The sequence below is a fragment of the Myotis davidii genome, unplaced genomic scaffold (genome assembly GCF_000327345.1).
Source record: "Myotis davidii unplaced genomic scaffold, ASM32734v1 scaffold135, whole genome shotgun sequence".
Taxonomy (NCBI): Eukaryota; Metazoa; Chordata; class Mammalia; order Chiroptera; family Vespertilionidae; genus Myotis; species Myotis davidii.
Window position 1 is genome coordinate 3,288,133 of NW_006289813.1, and position 21,062 is coordinate 3,309,194.

Here is a 21,062-nt window from a genome sequence, read left to right on the forward strand (position 1 = left end):
GTGTATCGTTATACGGTTCAATTTAATTAAACATTTATCCCATTATAATATCTTAAAAGCTCCATTTCATTCACATTTGTTATCTGCAGAAGAACCTGTAGTGGTTTGCTTCAGACCAAACTCTGATACGTCACATACATTCCATCCAGCACTTATTCACAGTTGGGCTCCATTCTAACTTTTGCCTCCTATATCCCAATATAAAGCTTATGTTTATGCCACCTGTTCCATACGTCATCCCACTTTCCACCTAGAAGAGAGATTAGATAATTATGTTTACTTTGGGATTTTTGATATTTAATATGAGCCAATGATTAATGGAGAAAAAAGGAATTTTGATCATGAGGAATGGTTACATGTCTGAATATGTTTAGCTACCATAAATTAGCTGGAAAGATTTCTAAAAAGTATTCATTCAATAGATATTTATCAAGTTTCTGCTGGAAAGTGCTGTGCTAGGTGTCTAGAAAGAGTACTTCGGAGAGATAAAGATGGTGATTTATTTTTAAAGGAATCTCTTTTTGTAAAAGAAGTACTAATCAACAAATATGTAGCATCAATAGGTAGATCATGAGGGGTACATTTTCATTCATTAAGAGGAAATATTAATTGGTAGAGCAAGTGTAAATCTTGTTATGGATGGGGAAATGAAAGCTGAAAAGTTATGTGACCTATTTGAGATCATACCATTAATTATCGCTCCTATAATAATAAGCAGCCTTTCCATTAAAATAATGGTAAACTACCCATAATATAATGAGAGCATTAAATATTTTGTCCATTTACTGAAACTTAGCAGGTGACTAACTGAAATTTTTGTCATTTTGTTGGTAGCTGTTGTATTTGTTGTTGATAGCAGTCATAGAGACAGAGTTAATGAAGCACACAGTGAGCTTGCGAAGTTGTTAACAGAAAAAGAACTCCGAGATGCTTTGCTTCTGATTTTTGCTAACAAACAGGTAACACATTTGCATTTCAGAATAGTTATTTTAGTAATTTTGTGTATTCATATCATAAGGTAGCTAGAAATATTTCAAAAGAGAAATAATTAGTAGATATTTATGAAGTTTCTGCTAAATATTCTGAATGCAATCTATGTGGAAAGTACAAATTCTGTGCTTCATTCCTTGGAGTATTCAAAAAGAAGTCAGCTGATGTTCTCTGAAACTCCAGTGTATGTAAGTAAACATGTAAGTGAATATATATGACATTCTAATACAAAGAAAACTGGTAAGTAACTTCAATAATGTTAACAAAATGTCAAGTTAGAGAGTAGTTCTGAAGGTGACATCTTCTAAAATTGGTAAAAAAGTAGGATTTTGGTTGAAATTATAAGTTGAAATTATGGATAAGTCTTTGAATCAGTATGTGAAGGCAAGAATATGGTAGGCAGAGAAAATAAAAGCATTCGTATTTTTAGGGAGCATCTAGTGGACTTGTATGTGAGGAGCAGGTAGAGGATGAAGAAAATCTAGAATAACAGATGAGGCCACATTGTGAAGGAAGGCCTGACAGGACCATACTGAGATATGTAGGTTTTATTCTGTGAGGAAAGGAGAGCCATCAAAAGGTTTTTGGATTAGTTGGTTGTAAGATAACATCACCCTGGTGGTAGGATGTAGAATTAATCAAGGGTAAGGGACTAGAGACAGGAAGATGCAGTAAATTGCTGCAGTAATTCAAGTGAGAGATTTAACAAGATCCCTATTTAGAGGAATAGATAGGTGGAAGCAGATTGAAGATACTATATGATGGTAGAATTGTTAGAATTTGGTGATTGAAAGGGGAGGATGAAGGACAGGGAACAGCAAATTTCTAGATCTTGACCATAAGTTTCTAGGAGCATCAAAATGGTTTTAAGTGCCACAGAGTGGCTTAGATGTCATAAGGAGGAGTACGATGAGGAATATAGGATTTCCCCCTAATTAAAAAATGGCCAAAAGTAAGCTGATACTCTTTTTTGTACTTATGATTAAAGACATACAAATAAGACAAAGTAAAATACCATTCTCCAATTATCACATTGTGAAAGACAAAAATCTTTGATAATCATAAGACTTACATACACTATGCTGTGGTTATTAAACTGAGACATTTTCTTAGGGGGAAATGCATATACCCTCTGTAATTATACCTCTAGTAATATATCCTGCAGACAGATATCCTAAGATTATTCCACAGATACTTTTGCAAATGTATGTAAAAAATATGTATGTATTTGTAATAGCACATAAGCACACAACTTCTTACAGGATTGGAACATTTGGTATAGGACTGGTAAAGAAAATGATGTTGCACCTGCACAGTGGAATGCAATTCACATGTTAAAATTAATGTGGAAAATCTGTTTGTCCTTGATAATAGAAAGCTATCTATATTCAACATGCATGTTAAGTAAATAACAAAATTAGAGTATGTTCCTATTTGTGTTTATTTGTACAAATGTGCATGGAAATTTTCTGGAAAAATATGAGAATATTACTGGTGGACTCTTCTGGGAAGTAGGGATGTTCGAGTATTCTGAATAGTTTAATAAACCCTTCATTTTGTAAACCCTATGTATAAGCGAATTTAAAAATATATACACATTAATTTTTCTTTTAAATTGATGCCTTATAATGACTCAGACAGTATCATTCAGGCTGCATGGCTTTTATTGATTTCATTGTAAAGCTGCTATATAAACAATATATAATACAAGTAAGTAAATGATTTTAACCAAAACTCTTTTTTTTCTAGTTTTATTAATCTCAGAATAATTACTGAAAGGTGAATGGTTAGAATGGTACCAATAGAATTCTTTATAAATGGTAATAATTTTAAAAATGATGATGACATTGATGGTCAATATTAACTGATTTTTAAGAAATTCTGATGTGCATATATCTTTCAGGATGTTGCTGGAGCCCTTTCAGTAGAAGAAATCACTGAACTTCTCAGTCTTCATAAACTGTGCTGTGGCCGTAGCTGGTATATCCAGGGCTGTGATGCTCGAAGTGGGATGGGACTATACGAAGGGTTGGACTGGCTCTCACGGCAGCTTGTGGCTGCTGGAGTATTGGATGTTGCTTGATTTTAAATGCAGCAGTTGTTTCAAGTTTTGTGGTTAAGAGTTATTTTGCACATAATATGTTGTAACAAATTCTACATCTCAAAGATAGTTAATTTAGGATATGTATATGAAAGGAATTTTGGATTGGGAATTAAGTACAATATTGCTTTACCAAAATTATTCTATAGCAAAATTTAAATATCTGATTGAGATTAAATTGGATTAGGGATTTTTTGATTTTACATTTTTTAAAATGTACATTTGTTATTTGAGTTTTTCAGATTATATGTGACCCATATATTGAGAAATAGTTACAGAGAAAGGGTAAGTGAAGATGTATTCTTATAGCCAACCGAGTGCCTAAAGACCTCTGCAGCAAGTGAGGCATGGCTTCTTTACTTGTCTTTCCTGAATTCTGGCAGTATTTAATAGTAAGAATGGCAATGACTTAATGAAATAGGATTCACAAATTGCATCTTTGGGTTATAGGATTACTTTTACCTTTAGTAATAGAAAACCTTTAAAGCTAAGACTATAAGCTATAGAAAATTAATATTTTATACAGTGTTTTATTAAAACTTTCTCCTAAAGCATTTTGTATAAAACCCAGTGAGTCAAAATGAAAAGTTGCCTAACTAGGCCTGATTTGTAACATTAGTACTAACCTGAAGAATAATTAATAATGATAAAACTGTGAAAGTCAGTTATGTTCTAGTTGACCTTCACTTATGAAAGACCAGTTTTCAGGGCTGAACCTGGATGTATTATTTCCTAGATTATAGTTCTAAACTTGCCCTTCTACTTTTTCAGCATATTTAAAGTACTTAGTATTTCTTTTAAAAAAAGTGCATTTATCTTGACAATAAAATGTGATTAAAGCTCTTTGTGACAAGACCTTGAAAAGCTAAAAGAAAAAGCACATCTAAGAAAAGAACAGAAGAAACATTGAAAAAGTTATCACATTTATTATGCAGTATTGTGAGTAAAAGTTTATAAAATTCTGTGCGCTCTTTACTTTTTCATATTTTAAGGATGTTCTCTTATTATGGCAATACAATTTATTATATTTGAACATAGCTAGATTGGATTTCTTGTTTTGTTTTTTCTTTTAATCCCCACCTAAGGACATGATTAGAGAGGAGAAAGAAAAACATCAATGAGAGAACAGAAACACTGATCAAATTACATCCTATGTGCTCCCTAACTGGGGATCAAACCTGCGACTCAGGTCTGTGCCCCAGGAATCTAACTGGCAACCTTTTGGTGCAAGGATGACGCTCAACCAACTGAGCCACTCCAGCCAGGCGGATTTCATGGTTTTTAAAAAATACTTTTTATATTTTAGGATGAAGTTCAATCATAATCTTAGTTGAACTACTATGAGGACATCAATGTCTGATGACAAAATGTGACTTGGTGGTACTGTTTTGGTTCATTCTCTTTCAATTTATTTTTGTTTAAAAACAACAAAACTTTTAGAAAACAAAGCATTAAAAAACTGTCCATTAGTGTTATGGGCATTGTGTAAATAATATAATTATATTGTCCTTTATTTTTCAAGTAAAAGGTCATGCTGTTACAAGTGTAGTTTGTGCATATAAATAATACTTATGAATTAAATTATTTAATATTGGACTGATTGCAATAACTGTGAAAAATAAAGATGTTACATTTGTCTGTGAGCCCTTGAACTGATTTATCTACTAGGTAATTGAAAGAAAAATGTCTGACACTAACATGTAAACTTGCTTTCCTTGTAAATTATTTTTTATTTTATCGATTTTGTTAAACTTTGTATTCACATTCTTAACATATTACTAAACACAATTTTTAAAACTGTGCTTAGACCTGGTTATAATGTACATAATAGTAATGTTTGCGTTTTTTTTTAAGAAGTATTTTTCTTAGGCCATTATTACTATTTGTGGTAGTATTCTTTCACTAATGATTAGTTAAGATTGTGCTAGTTCCCTCTGGGGAATGTCAAATTTAAGAATAAGAGAAACATGTTAAATACAATCTATTAGGATTTGATTCCTAGCCCTGAGTTTCTGTATTAAGCCTACATATTACTGTATGATTTACGTAAAGCAGGTTTTTCAAGTGTATAGCCCTGGTGTGTAATTCTGGAATGCTTTATAATCACCAGAAGCCATTTTTTCATTACACATATGATCATTATAGACAGCAATAAACTGTTACAATCCTTTTAAAGAAGTCCTATCGTTATTCTAAAAATTCTGTTTCTTGAACCATCTAATAGTAGGGGTAGTAACTATTTTTAAAAGTCATGTTTAATATAAAACTGAAGCTTATGTACACAAACAACAGTGTGGTGGTTGCCAGAAGGAGGGGGTGGGGGAAGAAAGGGGTCCTAATAGGTGACAGGAAAAGATCTGACTTTGGGTGGTGGGCACATGGCCCTATATACAGATTTTGTACATTAGTAATCCACACATGTGGACTAATGTCACCCCAATAAAATTTAATGAAAAAAAATTCATGTTTGTGTTGTGAAGATAAACAATAAAATGGGGTAGGGATTCACACGTCAAATTTGAGATGTAGTATATTAAAGATTTAGAAATAACATAGTCTGTATTTGCAATGTCACATTTTAATGAGTATTATAACTAGTGTTTTGACTAAAATTTTGCATTGAAGAGTCTATTGCTTTTTAAATTTTAAACTTAACCTTATTTCATGTGAGAACATAGCATTTTATTGTGTGTGTGTGTGTGTGTGTGTGTGTGTGTGTGTGTGTGTGTTTTTAATTAAATTTATTGGAGTGACATTGGTCAACAAGATCATATAGGTTTTAGGTGTAGGCTTCTGTAAGACCTAAATATTGTAAGAGAGAATAGCATTTTAAATAACCATTTTTAGAAAATGGCTTGGAAAACTTAGCTGTAGTCTATGAACTAATATTGCTAAAAGACGTTTTATGTAACATTGAGATACTTCTCAGTTTGCAAAATAGGAATAGGGAAGACGATAGCTTAGCTATACTTTTCTCCTAAATGAATGAGTGAAAAGGACTAATAAATGTCAGATGGTTTCTTGCTAATAATTTAAAACATGCTTTTGTCACAGTGAAAAGACATTTTATGTCCAACTTCAAGTCCTACATCTTATGAGGAGGATACAATTTTAAAGTAGCAAAACTTGCATGTGCTTCCATCACTTAAGTTTGTGGTGCAGCCCGGCCGGTGTTGCTCAGTGGTTGAGCATCCTCCCATGCACGGAGAGGTCACCTACTTGGTTCCCAGTCGTGCCTGGGTTACAGGCTTGATCCCTAATTGGAGGTGTGCAGGAGGCAGACTGTCAATGATTCTCATCATTGGTGTCTCTATCCCTCTCTTCCTCTCTCAAATCAATAAAAACATTTTTGTTTTAAAAAGAAGTTTGTGGTATAAAATGAATAAAGGAAATATCCTGCTGATGAACAGAAGGAAAAGTGTAAGCTAAGATTTAAAGTATACGAATGAAATCCCTAAACAGATCTATTGCACAGGTTCTTTCTATAAGTTCTTGAAGAATCTGTCCAGAAATTAGAAGCAATAGTTCTTAGTAGTTATGAAGTTATCAGGGTAAGTAAACAAGAAGGGAAATCGCTATAAGACTTTGGACTCATTGTTTTACTACAATTTCTATTAATCTCTCATTATATACTAAAATTTTTACTCAATTATATTTTTTTGATAGTATATTAAGTAAGGTAAGAAAAAATAGTATAAATGAGGACAAAAATTATTTAGCTGCATTAGAAAAAGAATGAACTGGTAAATCAATATGTCTATAAAACCAAGGACTCTATATTCATTCTTATATTTGAAAGAATATTTGATAATTATTAAGGAATTTAATATGACCAAAGGGACCTCCTACTTATTTACTGAGGTTTTACTTAACACTTACTTATGACTTAATGATCAAAAGACAAAGCTATTTGCCATGGAACACAAACCTTGTACAAGAAACATATACTATCGAGAGAAACGAAGATGGTGGCATAGGTTAACGCCGGAGATTGCTGCCTTGAACAACCAATTCAAATTAAGCCTGAAACAGGGAACTGACAACATCCAGAACCACAGGAGGGCTGGCTGAATGAAAATTCTACAACTAGGAGTAAAGATAATATCATATCCAGACTCAGAGGAGGCGCAGTGCTGAAGTGAAATTCTGAGGTAGGAGTGAGCATGGAGCTGGGCTGGCGGCGCGGCGTGGAGGGCGTGGCCTTTCTTCATAAGTCTGAAGAAACACGTGAGGGCAGATTAACAGGCATGTTTGAAAAGCTAAGAAACAAAGGCATACCACTCATTATTTACTATGATTTTGAGTCTCATGAGAAATTACATGTAAGGAGTGCTATTTTGCCTGAGTTTAGTCCATTTCAATTTTTTACCTAATGAGAAATATTGCAAGAAAAAAGCAAAACTTTAAAAAATGGCCTTTAATGAAAAATATAAAAATACGATACTGCAATCCTTGAAACATGATTTGTATGTTCAGCAAGTCTTAAGAGATTCCCAATGTAAAATAATCCTGTTTACTATATGTGTATTTTTATTTACACATTAAACGATACATCTGATTTACTTGACAGTAATATTTATGATGCTGACATCCTCATAGGGCTTATCTGTTTTGGGATTGACTTTGACGTTGGAGATCCGTTGTACAACTTCCATTCCTTTAGTCACTCGTCCAAATACTGTGTGCTTATTATCAAGCCAAGGCTGTGTTGGAGGACAAACGGAAAATCTTGGTAAACCAGGTTTCTTAATTCACACCCTCTGGGCGAGCAAATTAAAGAGAATTTAAATTTATGCTTTACTTTTTTATGTAATTAAAAAGATTTACAGTAATTTCACTTAGAGTATTTTAAGAGTAATTTCCATGTTTATAAGAAAAATATAAAAGCACAGTATAATGTTTAAATATGTGCAGCTTTCAGATCAAAGGGATCTGGAATGTGTTTGCTAAAGGCAAGTTCCTTTGCATAGTTTAAAAGGCAATTTGGAATAGTTTAAGCAGCATGTGCTTTGGCATTAAAGACGTGGGCACTCAAATGCTGGCGCTCTGCTACTTGACCTTTGGCAAGGCAATCATATTTGTTTCCTCATCTATTACTTAAAACTGGGTATAGTGATACTAGACGTATTGTGAATATTACATGAGACTGGTAGATAATAGTTATATTTTTCTTTCAACGCTTAATGCTTGTTTCCAAAAAATAAAGTGTATAATTTTTATAATCATGTAGAACTACATAGCAATAAAGCTAGATATTCTTATACTGTATTCCGTCAAATCTACAATGCTATTGGTTGCATTCTGATTTTAGAGATATAAAAATGTGTGGGGGAAATGCCTTAAAATCAGGAATTCATGTACTTTAATTCTCCATTCTAAAGATGAGGAAACAGGTCCAGAGGTGAAATAATTTGTTTTGAACTGTACAAAACAATAACAGTGGAGAAGATGACTAAAACTTAAGTGTCCTAAATTACAGAAGTATTGTTTACAAAGTATTTCTGATTTGTTGGGTAATTTTATATTTTCTTACCTAAATTATTTTCATTTTGATAAAGACTAATGTAGCTCTCATCCACTGAATTTACTCTTAGATCATAACTTATGAATTTTTGGCTTACAGATAATGCTGTTCTACTCACCGTTGGTACTACTGTTATGAAAAACTGAGATCCGTTAGTATTCGAGCCAGCATTAGCCATGCTGAGTGTATATGGTCTGTCATGTCGTAAAGTTGAATGAAATTCATCTTCAAACTCTCCTCCCCATATGCTTTCTCCTCCCATACCAGTACCTGTTGGATCTCCAGTCTGAATCATGAAGCCCTTAACAGAAAGTACACAAAAAATATATTAAACGGGCTGGAGGGCACTAATGGGGAGAAAAAAGGGAACATATGTAATACTTTCAAAATTAAGAATTATTAAAAAACATATTACACTGTTCTTTTCTATATGTCTGCTTTGGAGTAAGGGTTGTAAAGAGTGGTTTGTATTCAGTAAAATTGTAACTTTGTTAACAGTCACTTTATAAAGTGATTTTATTAAACTCAGTAAGTTATACTTTAATTTGGATGATGTATTTCTACTACCCGACTGCTACCAAATTTAAAAAAAAATGCAAAGGTATTCTCATTTATAGACATCTATATCTTCCCCAATAATCTACAATTAATAGTGTCAATTTTAGTTTCTGTACAATATCTTATATAATTGCCTCATTCTTCTCACCTACCTTTCCCTAACCACTTGATTTTCTGGATTTCATTTCATTAATTCCTCCAGAACCCTGAAGCTTGACTTTTCCTCCTATCATTTCTGACTTGTCAGTAAACAAGAACTACATATGTTTTATGGAATGCTGCCCAACAAGATGCTGGGCAGAGTTCATTCCGTTCTTCAGTTATGCATGGTGGTTCTCACAGATTAAGTGGCACCTGGGCTCTTCTATTACTTAAAATCGTATCTTCTTATTTAGCCACTAGAACAGTGGCTATTGGTTTTTATCTCAGCATGACCCCTTTACTCATTATGTGACCTTGTTTTCAGCTGTTGAAAAAATATTGTTGCAGTGTTTCTAAAATGGTAATTACGCTACTATTCCAGTCCTTTTCTAGATTTGATATTCATGACTATTCTTTTGGCTTCCATAGTCTATTTTTCCTCTTCCTTTCTAATAAACTAAGTGTGAGAGAATGCTATACCTTAGGTTTAAACCTCTTTTATTGTTTAATGTAGTATCTTTATATCAAGATTGCTTATTATAGTTGAGTTTAACAATATTTAGACTTCAAGGTTATTTAGTTTAAAAAATACAACCATAGCCTTAGCTGGTTTGGCTCAGTGGATAGAGCATTGGCTGGCACACTGAAGGGTCCTGGGTTCAATTCCAGTCAAGGTCATGTACCTCAGTTGCAGGCTTGATTTCCTGCCCCAGTCAGGGCAAGTGGGAAGCAATCAATCTATGTATCTCTCACATCGATTTCCCTCTGTCTCTCCCCTTCCCTACCACTCTAAAAATAAATGGAAAAATATCCTCAGGTGAGGATTAACAACAACCAAAATGTAAAAACAACAACCATAGCACCTTAAAATATATACAATTTGCTATATATGATGGGTTAAGTTCCCAGGAAAGGTAATTTTCTCATAAAAACAGTATTAATGGTTACAGTGACACATTCCTGACCAAGGACTTATTCACCAAAATGCTATCTCCTAAATTTAATCAACTTTAAGTGATAATCAGACACACTGAGTATGAAGCATTCTAAATAATATTAACTAATCCCATGGGGTAATTTAATGTGGTATCATTTTCCTGTAATAGCTCTTACAGCTGGGGTTGGAGGGGAAAATCAAGAGAATCCTGAATGAAGTACATCAGGGAGCAACAGGCTTAATGGGTGCATGGGTTCTAAATACTTGAAATGAGATGATCCAGGAGTCTAGATACCTAGTTCGTCTTTTTTCGGTTTTGTTAATCCTCACCCAAGAATATTTTCCATTGATTTTTAGGGAGAGTGGAAGAGAGAGGGAAAGATGGAGAGAAATTGATGTGAGAGAAACACATCGACTGGTTACCTCCTGCATGAGCCCTGACCAGGGCCCGGGCTGGGGAGAAGCCTGCAACCAAGAAATGTGCCCTTGACCAGAATTGATCCTGGGACCCTTTGGTCCGCAGGCCAATGCTCTATCCGCTGAGCCAAACCAGCTAGGGCAAAACTACCCAATTCTTTGTTCAGTACCAAGGTATGGCATGATAAAACATTCATATTCAAAATAAGTACTTTTAAATAAAGGTACTAGGTAGGACGAGGATTCGAAGATAAATCAGTTGTAAAGATGTCACCTTTTGCATCAAGACTAGCCAGAGACACTACTGTATTTGGTATTGCATGCTCATTTTGCAAACTTTTAAAAATGTCCAGAATACTATTTTCCCTTTTTCAATGGAAGCCCTTATGTGTTTTATTGGAATACATTTTCAAAAATACAGCTATTGAGTCTAAGAGGAAATCTATGTCTAGCAAATGTCAGGAAGGAAAAATAAGTATTCTCCCCTTAAGAGATTGCTTTGAGAGGAAAACCAGTTATAATAAGCGAGCCACAAATCTTATAGTTGGGATGTGCAGTTAATGGTAATAGAAATATACATTTGCATAACTTTTTAGTTTCATTCATCACTTTCATAGCCGAGATGTTTGTCCTCGTATTTTACCTGTTAAGTATGTGTATATATGTATAAAAATGTCTAGAGTAACAATTAATCAGAAATTTCAGGGTTGATGCTCTATCAAACATTTCAATTCTGCAAAATTCCTTAAGTCAAAATAACAAAAATTTTAAGTTGCACAGTTTCTTCAAATATACACATTTAAAATGGTGGTTAACACAACAAAAACAATACATACTCAACAGGAAAAAGTTTGATGTGAATGTCTCCCATGCTTGTGTGGATAATGGCACTATCTGAAACTCGTTTGGGTCCTTCAGCCTGAGTAGCTGCCATGACTTCCTCTTTAGAAGGTTTCTCATTAAAAACATCTCGGTCAGAATCTGCACTTTTTGTATCTTCTGGTTCTCGTTTGGTAAACTAAAGGAGGAAAGTAAAAAGTGAGTAAATGAATTAAAATTTTCATCTGGTTAAAGTTTATGAACAAGCAAATTTAATTTCTAGTGAAATATTTGAGGAAGGTATGAATTCACATCAGAATAAATCCTTATTTCAGGAATCACTTCCTATCAAAGGGTGTGTAAGGCAGTTAAATTATTTTTATACTTATATCATGTCCTAACCTGCCACCTGTTGCCTACTTTTCACTAGAAACCCTGGGTTTGAATTCCAGCTCTGTCATTTACGAGTTATGTGACTTTGGGTAAGTAAATTCACTTCTTACATTTCCTCATTCATAAATGGGAATAATAAAAACTACCCAAATGGTACCTGTTACGAGATTAAATGAAAGGGGATGCAAACTGCTTAGAGAATAGTGCTTACCATACAGAGATCACTGTGTATATATTAACTTGTTATTACTATGAACAAGACTTGGGCAAGGTAGGGTGAGGATTCACAGACAATCAGTAGTGAATCTTGACTTCTTTTTTTTTGCAGAGCCCCATCTGATATACCTAAACCCTGAAGCCTGGGAGAAAGAATGTAAATTTTGAGTGAAGTTGCAGAAATCTCAGGATTCTCAGGGTATAAAGAGAATTGAGAAAAACCTTTCAGTTAAAACTCTGGATTTCTCAAGGCCTGTTTCTTTTGACTCTCAGTAAGAAGAAAGCTCTACCTGACGCCAACTGAGTTGCAGGAAGGTAAAGCTTGTGCCCAGGCCTGTCTTGCCTAATAGCATTCCTTGGTCCACTTAGATAGATTCCAAATAAACAACCAAGTTACGATGTGATTGCCTTCACATATTATTCTACAGTTTTCAAAGGAGAATGGCAAGTCTGTTGTACTATTTATATGAATCTTTAAAGTTATCTTGCCGAAACCGGTTTGGCTCAGTGGATAGAGCGTCAGCCTGCGGACTGAAGGGTCTCAGGTTCGATTCCGGTTAAGGGCATGTACCTGGGTTGCGGGCACATCCCCAGTGGGAGATGTGCAGGAGGCAGCTGGTCGATGTTTCTCTCTCATCGAGGTTTCTAACTCTGTCTCCCTCCCTCTCTGTAAAAAATCAATAAAATATATTTAAAAAAAAATAAAGTTATCTTGATTTAGCTCACATGTGAAACTACTAAAGTTCAAATTTTATAAAATTTTACTTTTATTTCATGATATTGGATTTAAAAAGTAATAGAAATGTACATAGACCATTTTAATTTTGCTTAAGAATATGTACATCTAATAAACCTCAAAGATAATTCATGAAATGTTAACTGTATAAAGACACACTGTGAGGGACTTATTTTTTCTATTCCAAGTTTATGAGAAAATCTGTGGTTTAATCAACATAAAAGTAAATTTTTGGGAAAGAAAAAGAAAACTCATTAGTTTTTAAATAAAGTGGTTGGAAAATTATGTTTTTAGTGCATATCAAGAACTATATTTTGTGATTAATTTGTACCTTCAAAAAGTTAAATTACAGGTAAAAACAGGTTAAATTACAGGTAAAAGAAAAATTATTTTCCTTTAACATATATTGATAAAATTTTAGCAATGACTTTGGAAATTATAAGAAAATTCTCACCTTAAAAGAATGTACCCATTCTAGGTTAAAAGCTTGGTCAGGGTAGGGAAATGCTATTTCTTACATGTACCAAATGCTGGTAACCTTAATAGCATCACAGATGCTTATAATATGTCAGATGAATAAATGAATATACTATAATGGGCCAAACACTTTACAAAACTTTGTGGATTTAATAGTGAAAAAAAAAATGTAGTGCCTATGTTTACAGATTTTATATTATCATGAAGAGGAGATGACAGTATCAGAAACCAAAAAAAAAAATAAATAATACCAGAAAATTACTCCAAAAGTGTGACACCAACACAACCAGGCACACCTAATCTAGATTTGATGTCAGAGAAGGCTTCCAAGCTGAGATCTGAAGTATGTGTAGGAGTTGGGTGGTTTACTAGTATTTGTAGCTGGCAAAAGGAATAGCATGTGCAAATGCTTAGATGTAAAAAAGAATAATCATACAGAAGGCCAAGATACATATGAAAACATGCTCAAAGTCACTAATCATCCGAGAAATGCAAATCAAAACGACAATGAGGTACCATCTCACACCTGTCAGAATGGCTGTCATCAACAAATCAACAAAGGACAGTGCTGGCGAGGATGCAGAGAAAAAGGAACCCTCCTGCACTGCTGGTGGGAATGCAGACTGGTGCAGCCACTGTGGAGAACAGTATGGCGTTGCCAGAAACTAGAAACACCAATCAGAAAGGATATATGCACCCCTGTGTTCATAGCAGCACAATTCACCATAGCTAAGATCTGGAAACAGCCTAAGTACCCATCAGCAGATGAGTGGATTAGAAAACTGTGCTACATCTACACAATGGAATACTATGCTGCTGTAAAAAGAAAGGAACTCCTACCATTTGCAACAGCATGGATGGACCTGGAGAGCATTATGCTAAGCAAAATAAGTCAGAGAAAGATAAATATCACATGATCTCACTCATTTGTGGAATATAATGAACATGCAATGATAAAGACAGATCCAGAGACAGATAATCATTGGTCAGACCATCAAACCTCAGTGGGAAGTCAGGGGGAAGGAGGAGGGAAGGGGAGGGATCAACCAAAGGACTTGTATGGATGCATATAAGCATAACCAATGGACACAGACACTAGGGGGTGGGGGGGCAGTGAGGGCATGAACAGGGGTGGGGTGGGGAGGCAATTGGGGGTAAGGACACATATGTAATACCTTAATCAATAAAGAAGAATAAAATAAAAAGAATAACCAACTTATCACAAATGAGATCAACTTTTGTATGGTTAAAGTAGCAAGTGACCTAAAAATGAAGAATATTAAGATAGGAGGCCAGCTAATACAGACAGCTGGGGAGTTAGGCAGAGAAATATACTAAGTCCTCAATGTCATCGATAGGTTCTTGGAAATGTGACTTTAGTCAAAACAATGTATAACAAAATCAATTTTACCACAGACTAATTGATATAAATGAGTTAAGTTCCTATGGTATTACTTCTGATCACAAAAACATCACCCCAACTTCTAAACAAAGATCCAAAACACTTATAATATTAAACAATGAGATGAAACATTGAAATAAATGTGAGCTATACATATATTAAAGATTAATAAGAACCAGTTAGATAATTATTTCACAACCTGCTTATTCCAATTCAGGGTGATGCATGGCTGGAGCCTATCCCTGCAGTCCAGGGCTCAAGGCGGGAATCAACCCTGGACAGGACCCTGTTCCATGCAGGACACGCTCACACACACCTACGCTCACTCAGACTGGAACAATTCAGACATGCAATTAACTAATGTGCACATCTCTGTGATGTGAGAGGAAACGAGTACCCAAAGAAAACCCACACAGACATGGGAAGAATGTGCAAACTCCACACTGACAGTGGTGCCAGCCGAGAATCAATTCCCCGTCCTCTCCAACCCCAGCCCCCTTCAATGTTAAAAGGAAATGACAATATTTGAGGACCTGCTGTAATCACATTTGGGTCTCAGAATGTCTCTGACTGCAGTGTGAAGGACAGAAATCAAGGACAGGAGGTCTCTATACTTTAGATTTTTCGGTTTGGTTGAACAGTTCCAACAGTGCTACTTGTAGATAGCTTCGGAGTTTGATTTTGAGCGCAATTTTAATTAACATGTAAAGTACTTTTAACTCACTGGGAAAATAGATTTCTCAGGAATACACAGTTCTAAAGTAGCAACATTACAAAAGAGACAAATGGTTAAAAATGTGTTTAAAGAAGAAAATGTGCAAGTTCAGGGGAAATAAATTATGTTCAAGAGAAAAAAATGTAAAATAATAAAAACACAGAATAATTTTTAAAACCCCATAGTATTTTGGCTTCGATTATTACCATAACCACTTACTTCCTATTATCTTAGACAACACAAATAGTTATAAAAGCCAGGTTGAAAACTTTTCAAAACAGAATAGAAAACTGTACAGAAATACTTACAATCAAGTCCTACTTAAAAATTCTACAATATTGTTATAAGATAGTATTCTGGTTGTTTAGAAAGCCAATTATTGCCAACATTCTCTTCAGTTGAAAGCACAAGCCAAGAAAAGAAAACTCCAACCAAACTGGAAGAAACATTAAGGTCCATCTCTTAGTACTTCCACATACCATATAAAATCTATTCTTTTTGAAAGACGTACAGACTATTGTTGGGTCAGCTTGAATATTCTGAAGAACGGGGTTTTCAGAAGCTTTCATTTCTATAGTAGTTGCAGCACGATGTTTTTTGGCTATTCCCTGGAACAAAGCCAATTGCATCACCCTAATATTTTCTTGCTTGCCTAAGATCCGCACACACCTGGAAAACACGTTTTATACAATAAAATTTTCAGAGTTAATTCCAATCATAACAACTTTACAGATAAAAGCTGGGAATCAGCTATCGTTGATCTTTGTACAAAATAGTGAAAGATTTTTTAAAAGTGTTTCTTTACCCACCTCACCACCAAAAAAGCTATTTAAAATTGGTAGGGAGCTATAATTTTCAGGTAAAAAAAAATTGCAATTGTTCAATCATATAGTTTTAACCTATCCCCATTATTTAGTCTATGTGCAAACCTTCAAAGATTTTTGTATTGCTAAGAACTAAATGTAAATTTGTTTATATGTGAGAATGTACAGCATAAAATTTTTTTCTCCTTAAAATATACTTTTAAGTTCTTTTTATTTACCTTCAGTGATAGTATCTGATTGTAGCTTTCTGAACTAAAACCAAATGGACTGTTTGCACAAAAGGCTTATTGTGGTTTCATGCATTTTAAGTTCTGATTTTATGTCTAGCAGGATGTAATGCCGAATTCTGTGGTTAAAATATTTGGCAACATTTAACATGAACCAGGCTAATTTAAATCAATAATCAAAAGACAGACTATAACTTGTTAAAAAAACAACAACAACAACAACTTGAAACTATGCATATCTTCTTTCCATTTCTTTCACAAACATGAGTGGAAACTTTTTACATAAGAGTATAAACAACAGAAAGACCACAGAAAAATCCAGTCAAAACATTTGGTTAAGTTTAGACATTTGGGACCATTCCACTTGTCTTGGAACAAACAAAACTCCCATTGTTTCCCTGAAGGAGGAAATGGTCCCCAATAAATGCATTTAAAAAAATACAGCATATTAAAGCTTACCGGTTTGTTTCTACATTTATAACTTTAATGCCCAGCATTGTTCCATATAGCACAAAATGTCCAGTTTCATCAAAAACTATATTAATTAATCTCACTGCATCCACCTTCTCCAACTCACGTTCTACAGCCATTCGTCGGCCAAATTCCATGTCTGGTAGCTGTTGCCTCATTTGCTGTAGTTCAGTAAACATCTAGGAAACAACCCATTTATTAACAAAAAAGCTACATAATAAAGGGAATGTGAATTCAAATAGAAGCAGAGTATACATTAAGAGCAACTGACAGTTTGTGTATTTGTGTTATCTCGTATGGAGGATTCTAAACACTATTTCAATCATAAAAAATAATTTACACTAACTGGTTCTTCTAATTAAATAAAAAAAACCAGTCAATGTAATTACTACTTTATAGGATATTTCTGCTGCGATTTATAAGCTACAGACTAGCAGTTTCTATTAGACATATAATGCAAACCATATAAGTAATTTAAAATTTTCAAGTAGCTACATTAAAAAATGAAAGTTAAAATTAATGTTTTTTAACCCAACATATCCAAAATATTAACATTTAAACATTAAGCAATTCAATAAAATTAAGATAAAATTATTTTTTCTTGTATTAAATCTTTGAAATTGTATTTTTTACTTTCAGTTTATCTCAATTTGAACTAGCCACATACCAAGTACTCAAGAGCCACATATGGCTAGTGGCTACTATATTAGCTGATGTAGCTGTAGACTATGAAGTCCTTATATAAGGATCACAGGGCCTGACATACTAAGCCAGCGGTTCTCAACCTGTGGATCGCGACCCCTTCAGGGGTCGCCTAAGACCATCTTGCATATCAGATATTTACATTACGATTCATACCAGTAGCAACATTATAGTTATGAAGTAGCAACGAAAATAATTTTATGGTTGTGCCACAACATGAGGAACTGTATTTAAAGGGCCAGAAGGTTGAGAACCATTGTAAGCACTCAATGGAGAGGGAGGAGGAAGAGGAGGAGGAGGAGGAGGAGGAAGGGAACAGGAGGAGGAGGAGACATACTAAGCACTCAATTTTTTTGTCTTAATCCTCACCCTAGGATATGTTTATTGATTTTAGAGACAGATGGAGAAGAAGAGGGAGAAGGAAGGAGAATGAGAGTGAGAGAAGGGAACTGGGGGGGAGAGAGGGTGGGAAGGGAGGAGGAGGGGAGAAGAGGAGGAGAAAGAGAGAGAGAGAGAGAGAGAGAGAGAGAGAGAGAGAGAGAGACACATTGATGAGACACTCCCCAACCAGGATGTGCAACCTAACTGGGATCATATGCAGGGTGCAGGGGATCATGCTCTAACCAACTGCTAGGGCAGCACTCAATTCTTGTTGAATGAATAAACTCTTATTATTTCACTAATGTGTAACAATTTCATGATATTTCAGAAAATATTTCAAGTTGTTTTGACATGGAGTAATACTTATAGTTAGATCATCATTAGTAAATATGATGTAGGATAGATGCTTATTTTTATGGGTATACTTTAGTTTGGAAATGTTTTACTTTTTAAAAAAATTATTTTATTTTATTGCTTTCAGAGAGGAAAGGAAAGGGAGAGAGATAGAAACATCAATGATGAGAAATATAGACTGGCCACCTCCTACACGCCCCCTGCTGGGGATCAAGCCCACAATCCAGGCATGTGCCCCTGATGGGAATTGAATCCAGGACCCTTCAGTCCGCAGGCAGATGCTCTAGCCACTGAGCCAAACTAATTAGGGCTCCTTTTTAAAAAGATAATTAATAAATAAAAACAAGGGTCACATCCAATTACTATTATGACACTATAGGCCTCCCAGAATATATGATCTTTACATTTAGTTTTCCAGACATTTAGGGCATCAAAGAACATAATTCAAAAACAGTTCTCCATTGCAGATAAAAATAAGCCAGACTTATGTTCCACCTACTTCTTTTTTCATGTCTGTGTTAACTAGAAATCTCCAGTTTTTTATATATGGAATGAACAATATGCTCCAAAAATCAAAAGGAGGTATGTGTGTTAGGGAATGGTCTTACAGACCAGCTAAAAAGCCTAGTCATTAGAGTTCCTTTTCTCCAATCTGTGAGACTAATATATGTTATTGATTCCTATATTCATATGTCAGAAACAGCTTAGATGTTAGAGAGAGGATTCAGTTTCAAGACAAAGTTTGTAGATGGCCATCTGCCAGTGATTTCAGAGGAAAGGAGACGGAGAGATAGAAACATCAATGACGACAGAGAATAATTGGCTGCCTCCTGCATGCCCCTTACTGGGGATCAAGCCAGCAATTTGGGCATGTGCTCTGACCAGGAATCGGACCTTGACCTCCTAGTTCATAGGTTGACACTCAACCACTGAGCCATATATTTATTTTACGTTAATCTAACCTGATAAGTAGAATCCTGCTACAGAATTCTAGCCTTACTAGCAGGGCCTCTGTGATACACAACTGTGTGGCCATATGCAGTGATTCTGGCTAATAAATGCCAAAAGATACTTCACACCATCCAATCAAATTTCTTGTCTTTTAAACTAGGACTCTTACTGGTTAGAAACTTCCCCCTGTGACATGGAACTGTGAAAACCCAGTGACTTACTAGTTACTAGCTTTGGAATGAATTTAAATGGCATTTGCCTTTTTCTTTTTTTTTTCAAACTCTCTCATTCTGAATCAACTCCTGACATAGGTTTTAATACTGAGCTCTTGATACTTTAGTTCTATCACTTCAACAAATGTTGAAGACAATAATGAAGAAATAGAGGGGACTGAACAGCTCAGAGTATGTATGTTAAAGAGATTTATATCCAGAAACTAGGATTTGAATATTTCTTCTCCTAAGGAAGCTTAGAAGAGCTGCAAGTTGGTAGAGTTTTGCAAATTATATTTAACACTTGCCACCAAACAACAGTGCCACTAATAAGAGTGATAGAATTTTTGAAGAGCTTAATGCAGGGAATATAATGTAAATTGGTTACTACTGAGACTGGAATCAACACTGTCATACAGTAAACATTACTGCTACAAAGGTTCAACACAGACTTACCCCTAGCTGTTAAAGAACTACATGATGAAAACAGCTGATGAGACCCAATTTTCAGAAAAACTAGTTAACTCTGCATGGTTATACTCTTATTCTATAATGATACACTCTAACAAATTCTTGTTAGCAGTAATTATGTGTCAGGTACTATTCTTAATGCTGGAGATACAATCATGAGCCAAAACAGATACAGGACCATAGATTGTATAAAGTTTAGTCTATTGGAGGTTGATATACATGAATCAAATAATCAGACCATACAAAATGCTTTCTAAGACAATAGTAATATAAAGTCACATAAAAAAAGTTGTCCTAGACTGGATGAATAGTGAAAAGCTACCAGAGGAAGAGACCCTTTCGCTGAGATTTGAAGAACAAGTTCAACAGGTAATGGGAGAGATGGAGGGAGGGGTAACTCCAGGTAGAAGGAACAGAATGTTCAAGAACTGAAGCAAGGCCTAACTGGCTAGAGTAAAAGGCAGGGAGAAAGGTGAGTTACACTAGACCAGGGGTGGGCAACCCCTGGCATGCGTGCCAAACATGGGACGCCAGTAACTTTTGCAGGCACGCGAAACCCTCTCTTAAAATCTTCCATTTACAATTGTCAATCTTTGTTCTCAGTGATGAATTTTGTTAAGTCTCGTAATAGGAGTAGCCTCACGGATGAAAGTAGTAGCTTGTGCATATCTCTGAAGGTCACGAAATATAAACCTGATGTAAAATCTCTGTCATCAGTGATGCAGCAGCAAAGGTCCCACTGATGAGGAGAACCGAAGATGGCGGCATAGGTTAACGCCGGAGATTGCCGCCTTGAACAACCAATTCAAATTAAGCTTGAACCAGGGACCCACAACATCCAGAAACACAGGCGGGCTGGCTGAGTGGAAATTCTGCAACTAGGAGTAAAGAGAATATTATATCCAGACTCAGAGGGGACGCAGTGCTGAAGTGAAATTCTCAGGTACCGAGGGCGCGCGGAGCGGGGCTGGCAGCGCGGAGGGCGCGATTGTTTACAATCGGGAGGGAGTCGCAGACTCTGACCTCCAGATCCGGGCGAGCAG

At 35.1% G+C, this 21,062-nt stretch overlaps 2 protein-coding genes across 5 annotated transcripts in view; one reads left to right on the forward strand and one right to left on the reverse strand.

Annotated features, from left to right (window-relative positions):
• Window positions 1–3,745, forward strand: part of TRIM23 (tripartite motif containing 23) — a 31,020-nt gene extending 27,275 nt beyond the window's left edge. For all 4 annotated transcript variants that reach the window (XM_006762418.2, XM_015563060.1, XM_015563061.1 and 1 more), the window contains 2 exons: window positions 835–959; window positions 2,894–3,745. In XM_006762418.2, coding sequence (XP_006762481.1) covers window positions 835–959; window positions 2,894–3,073 — 305 coding nt within the window. In that variant the 3' untranslated portion in view covers window positions 3,074–3,745. The remainder of the gene's footprint in view (window positions 1–834; window positions 960–2,893) is intronic.
• Window positions 3,746–7,493: 3,748 nt separating this feature from the next.
• The window catches only part of PPWD1 (peptidylprolyl isomerase domain and WD repeat containing 1), a 25,881-nt gene continuing 12,312 nt past the window's right edge, over window positions 7,494–21,062 (reverse strand). Inside the window, exons 6-10 of the mRNA XM_015563110.1 lie at window positions 16,937–17,127; window positions 15,906–16,095; window positions 11,483–11,686; window positions 8,734–8,943; window positions 7,494–7,794 (exon numbers count right to left, since the gene is read on the reverse strand). Of these exons, the coding sequence (XP_015418596.1) occupies window positions 7,651–7,794; window positions 8,734–8,943; window positions 11,483–11,686; window positions 15,906–16,095; window positions 16,937–17,127 (939 nt within the window). The 3' untranslated portion in view covers window positions 7,494–7,650. The remainder of the gene's footprint in view (window positions 7,795–8,733; window positions 8,944–11,482; window positions 11,687–15,905; window positions 16,096–16,936; window positions 17,128–21,062) is intronic.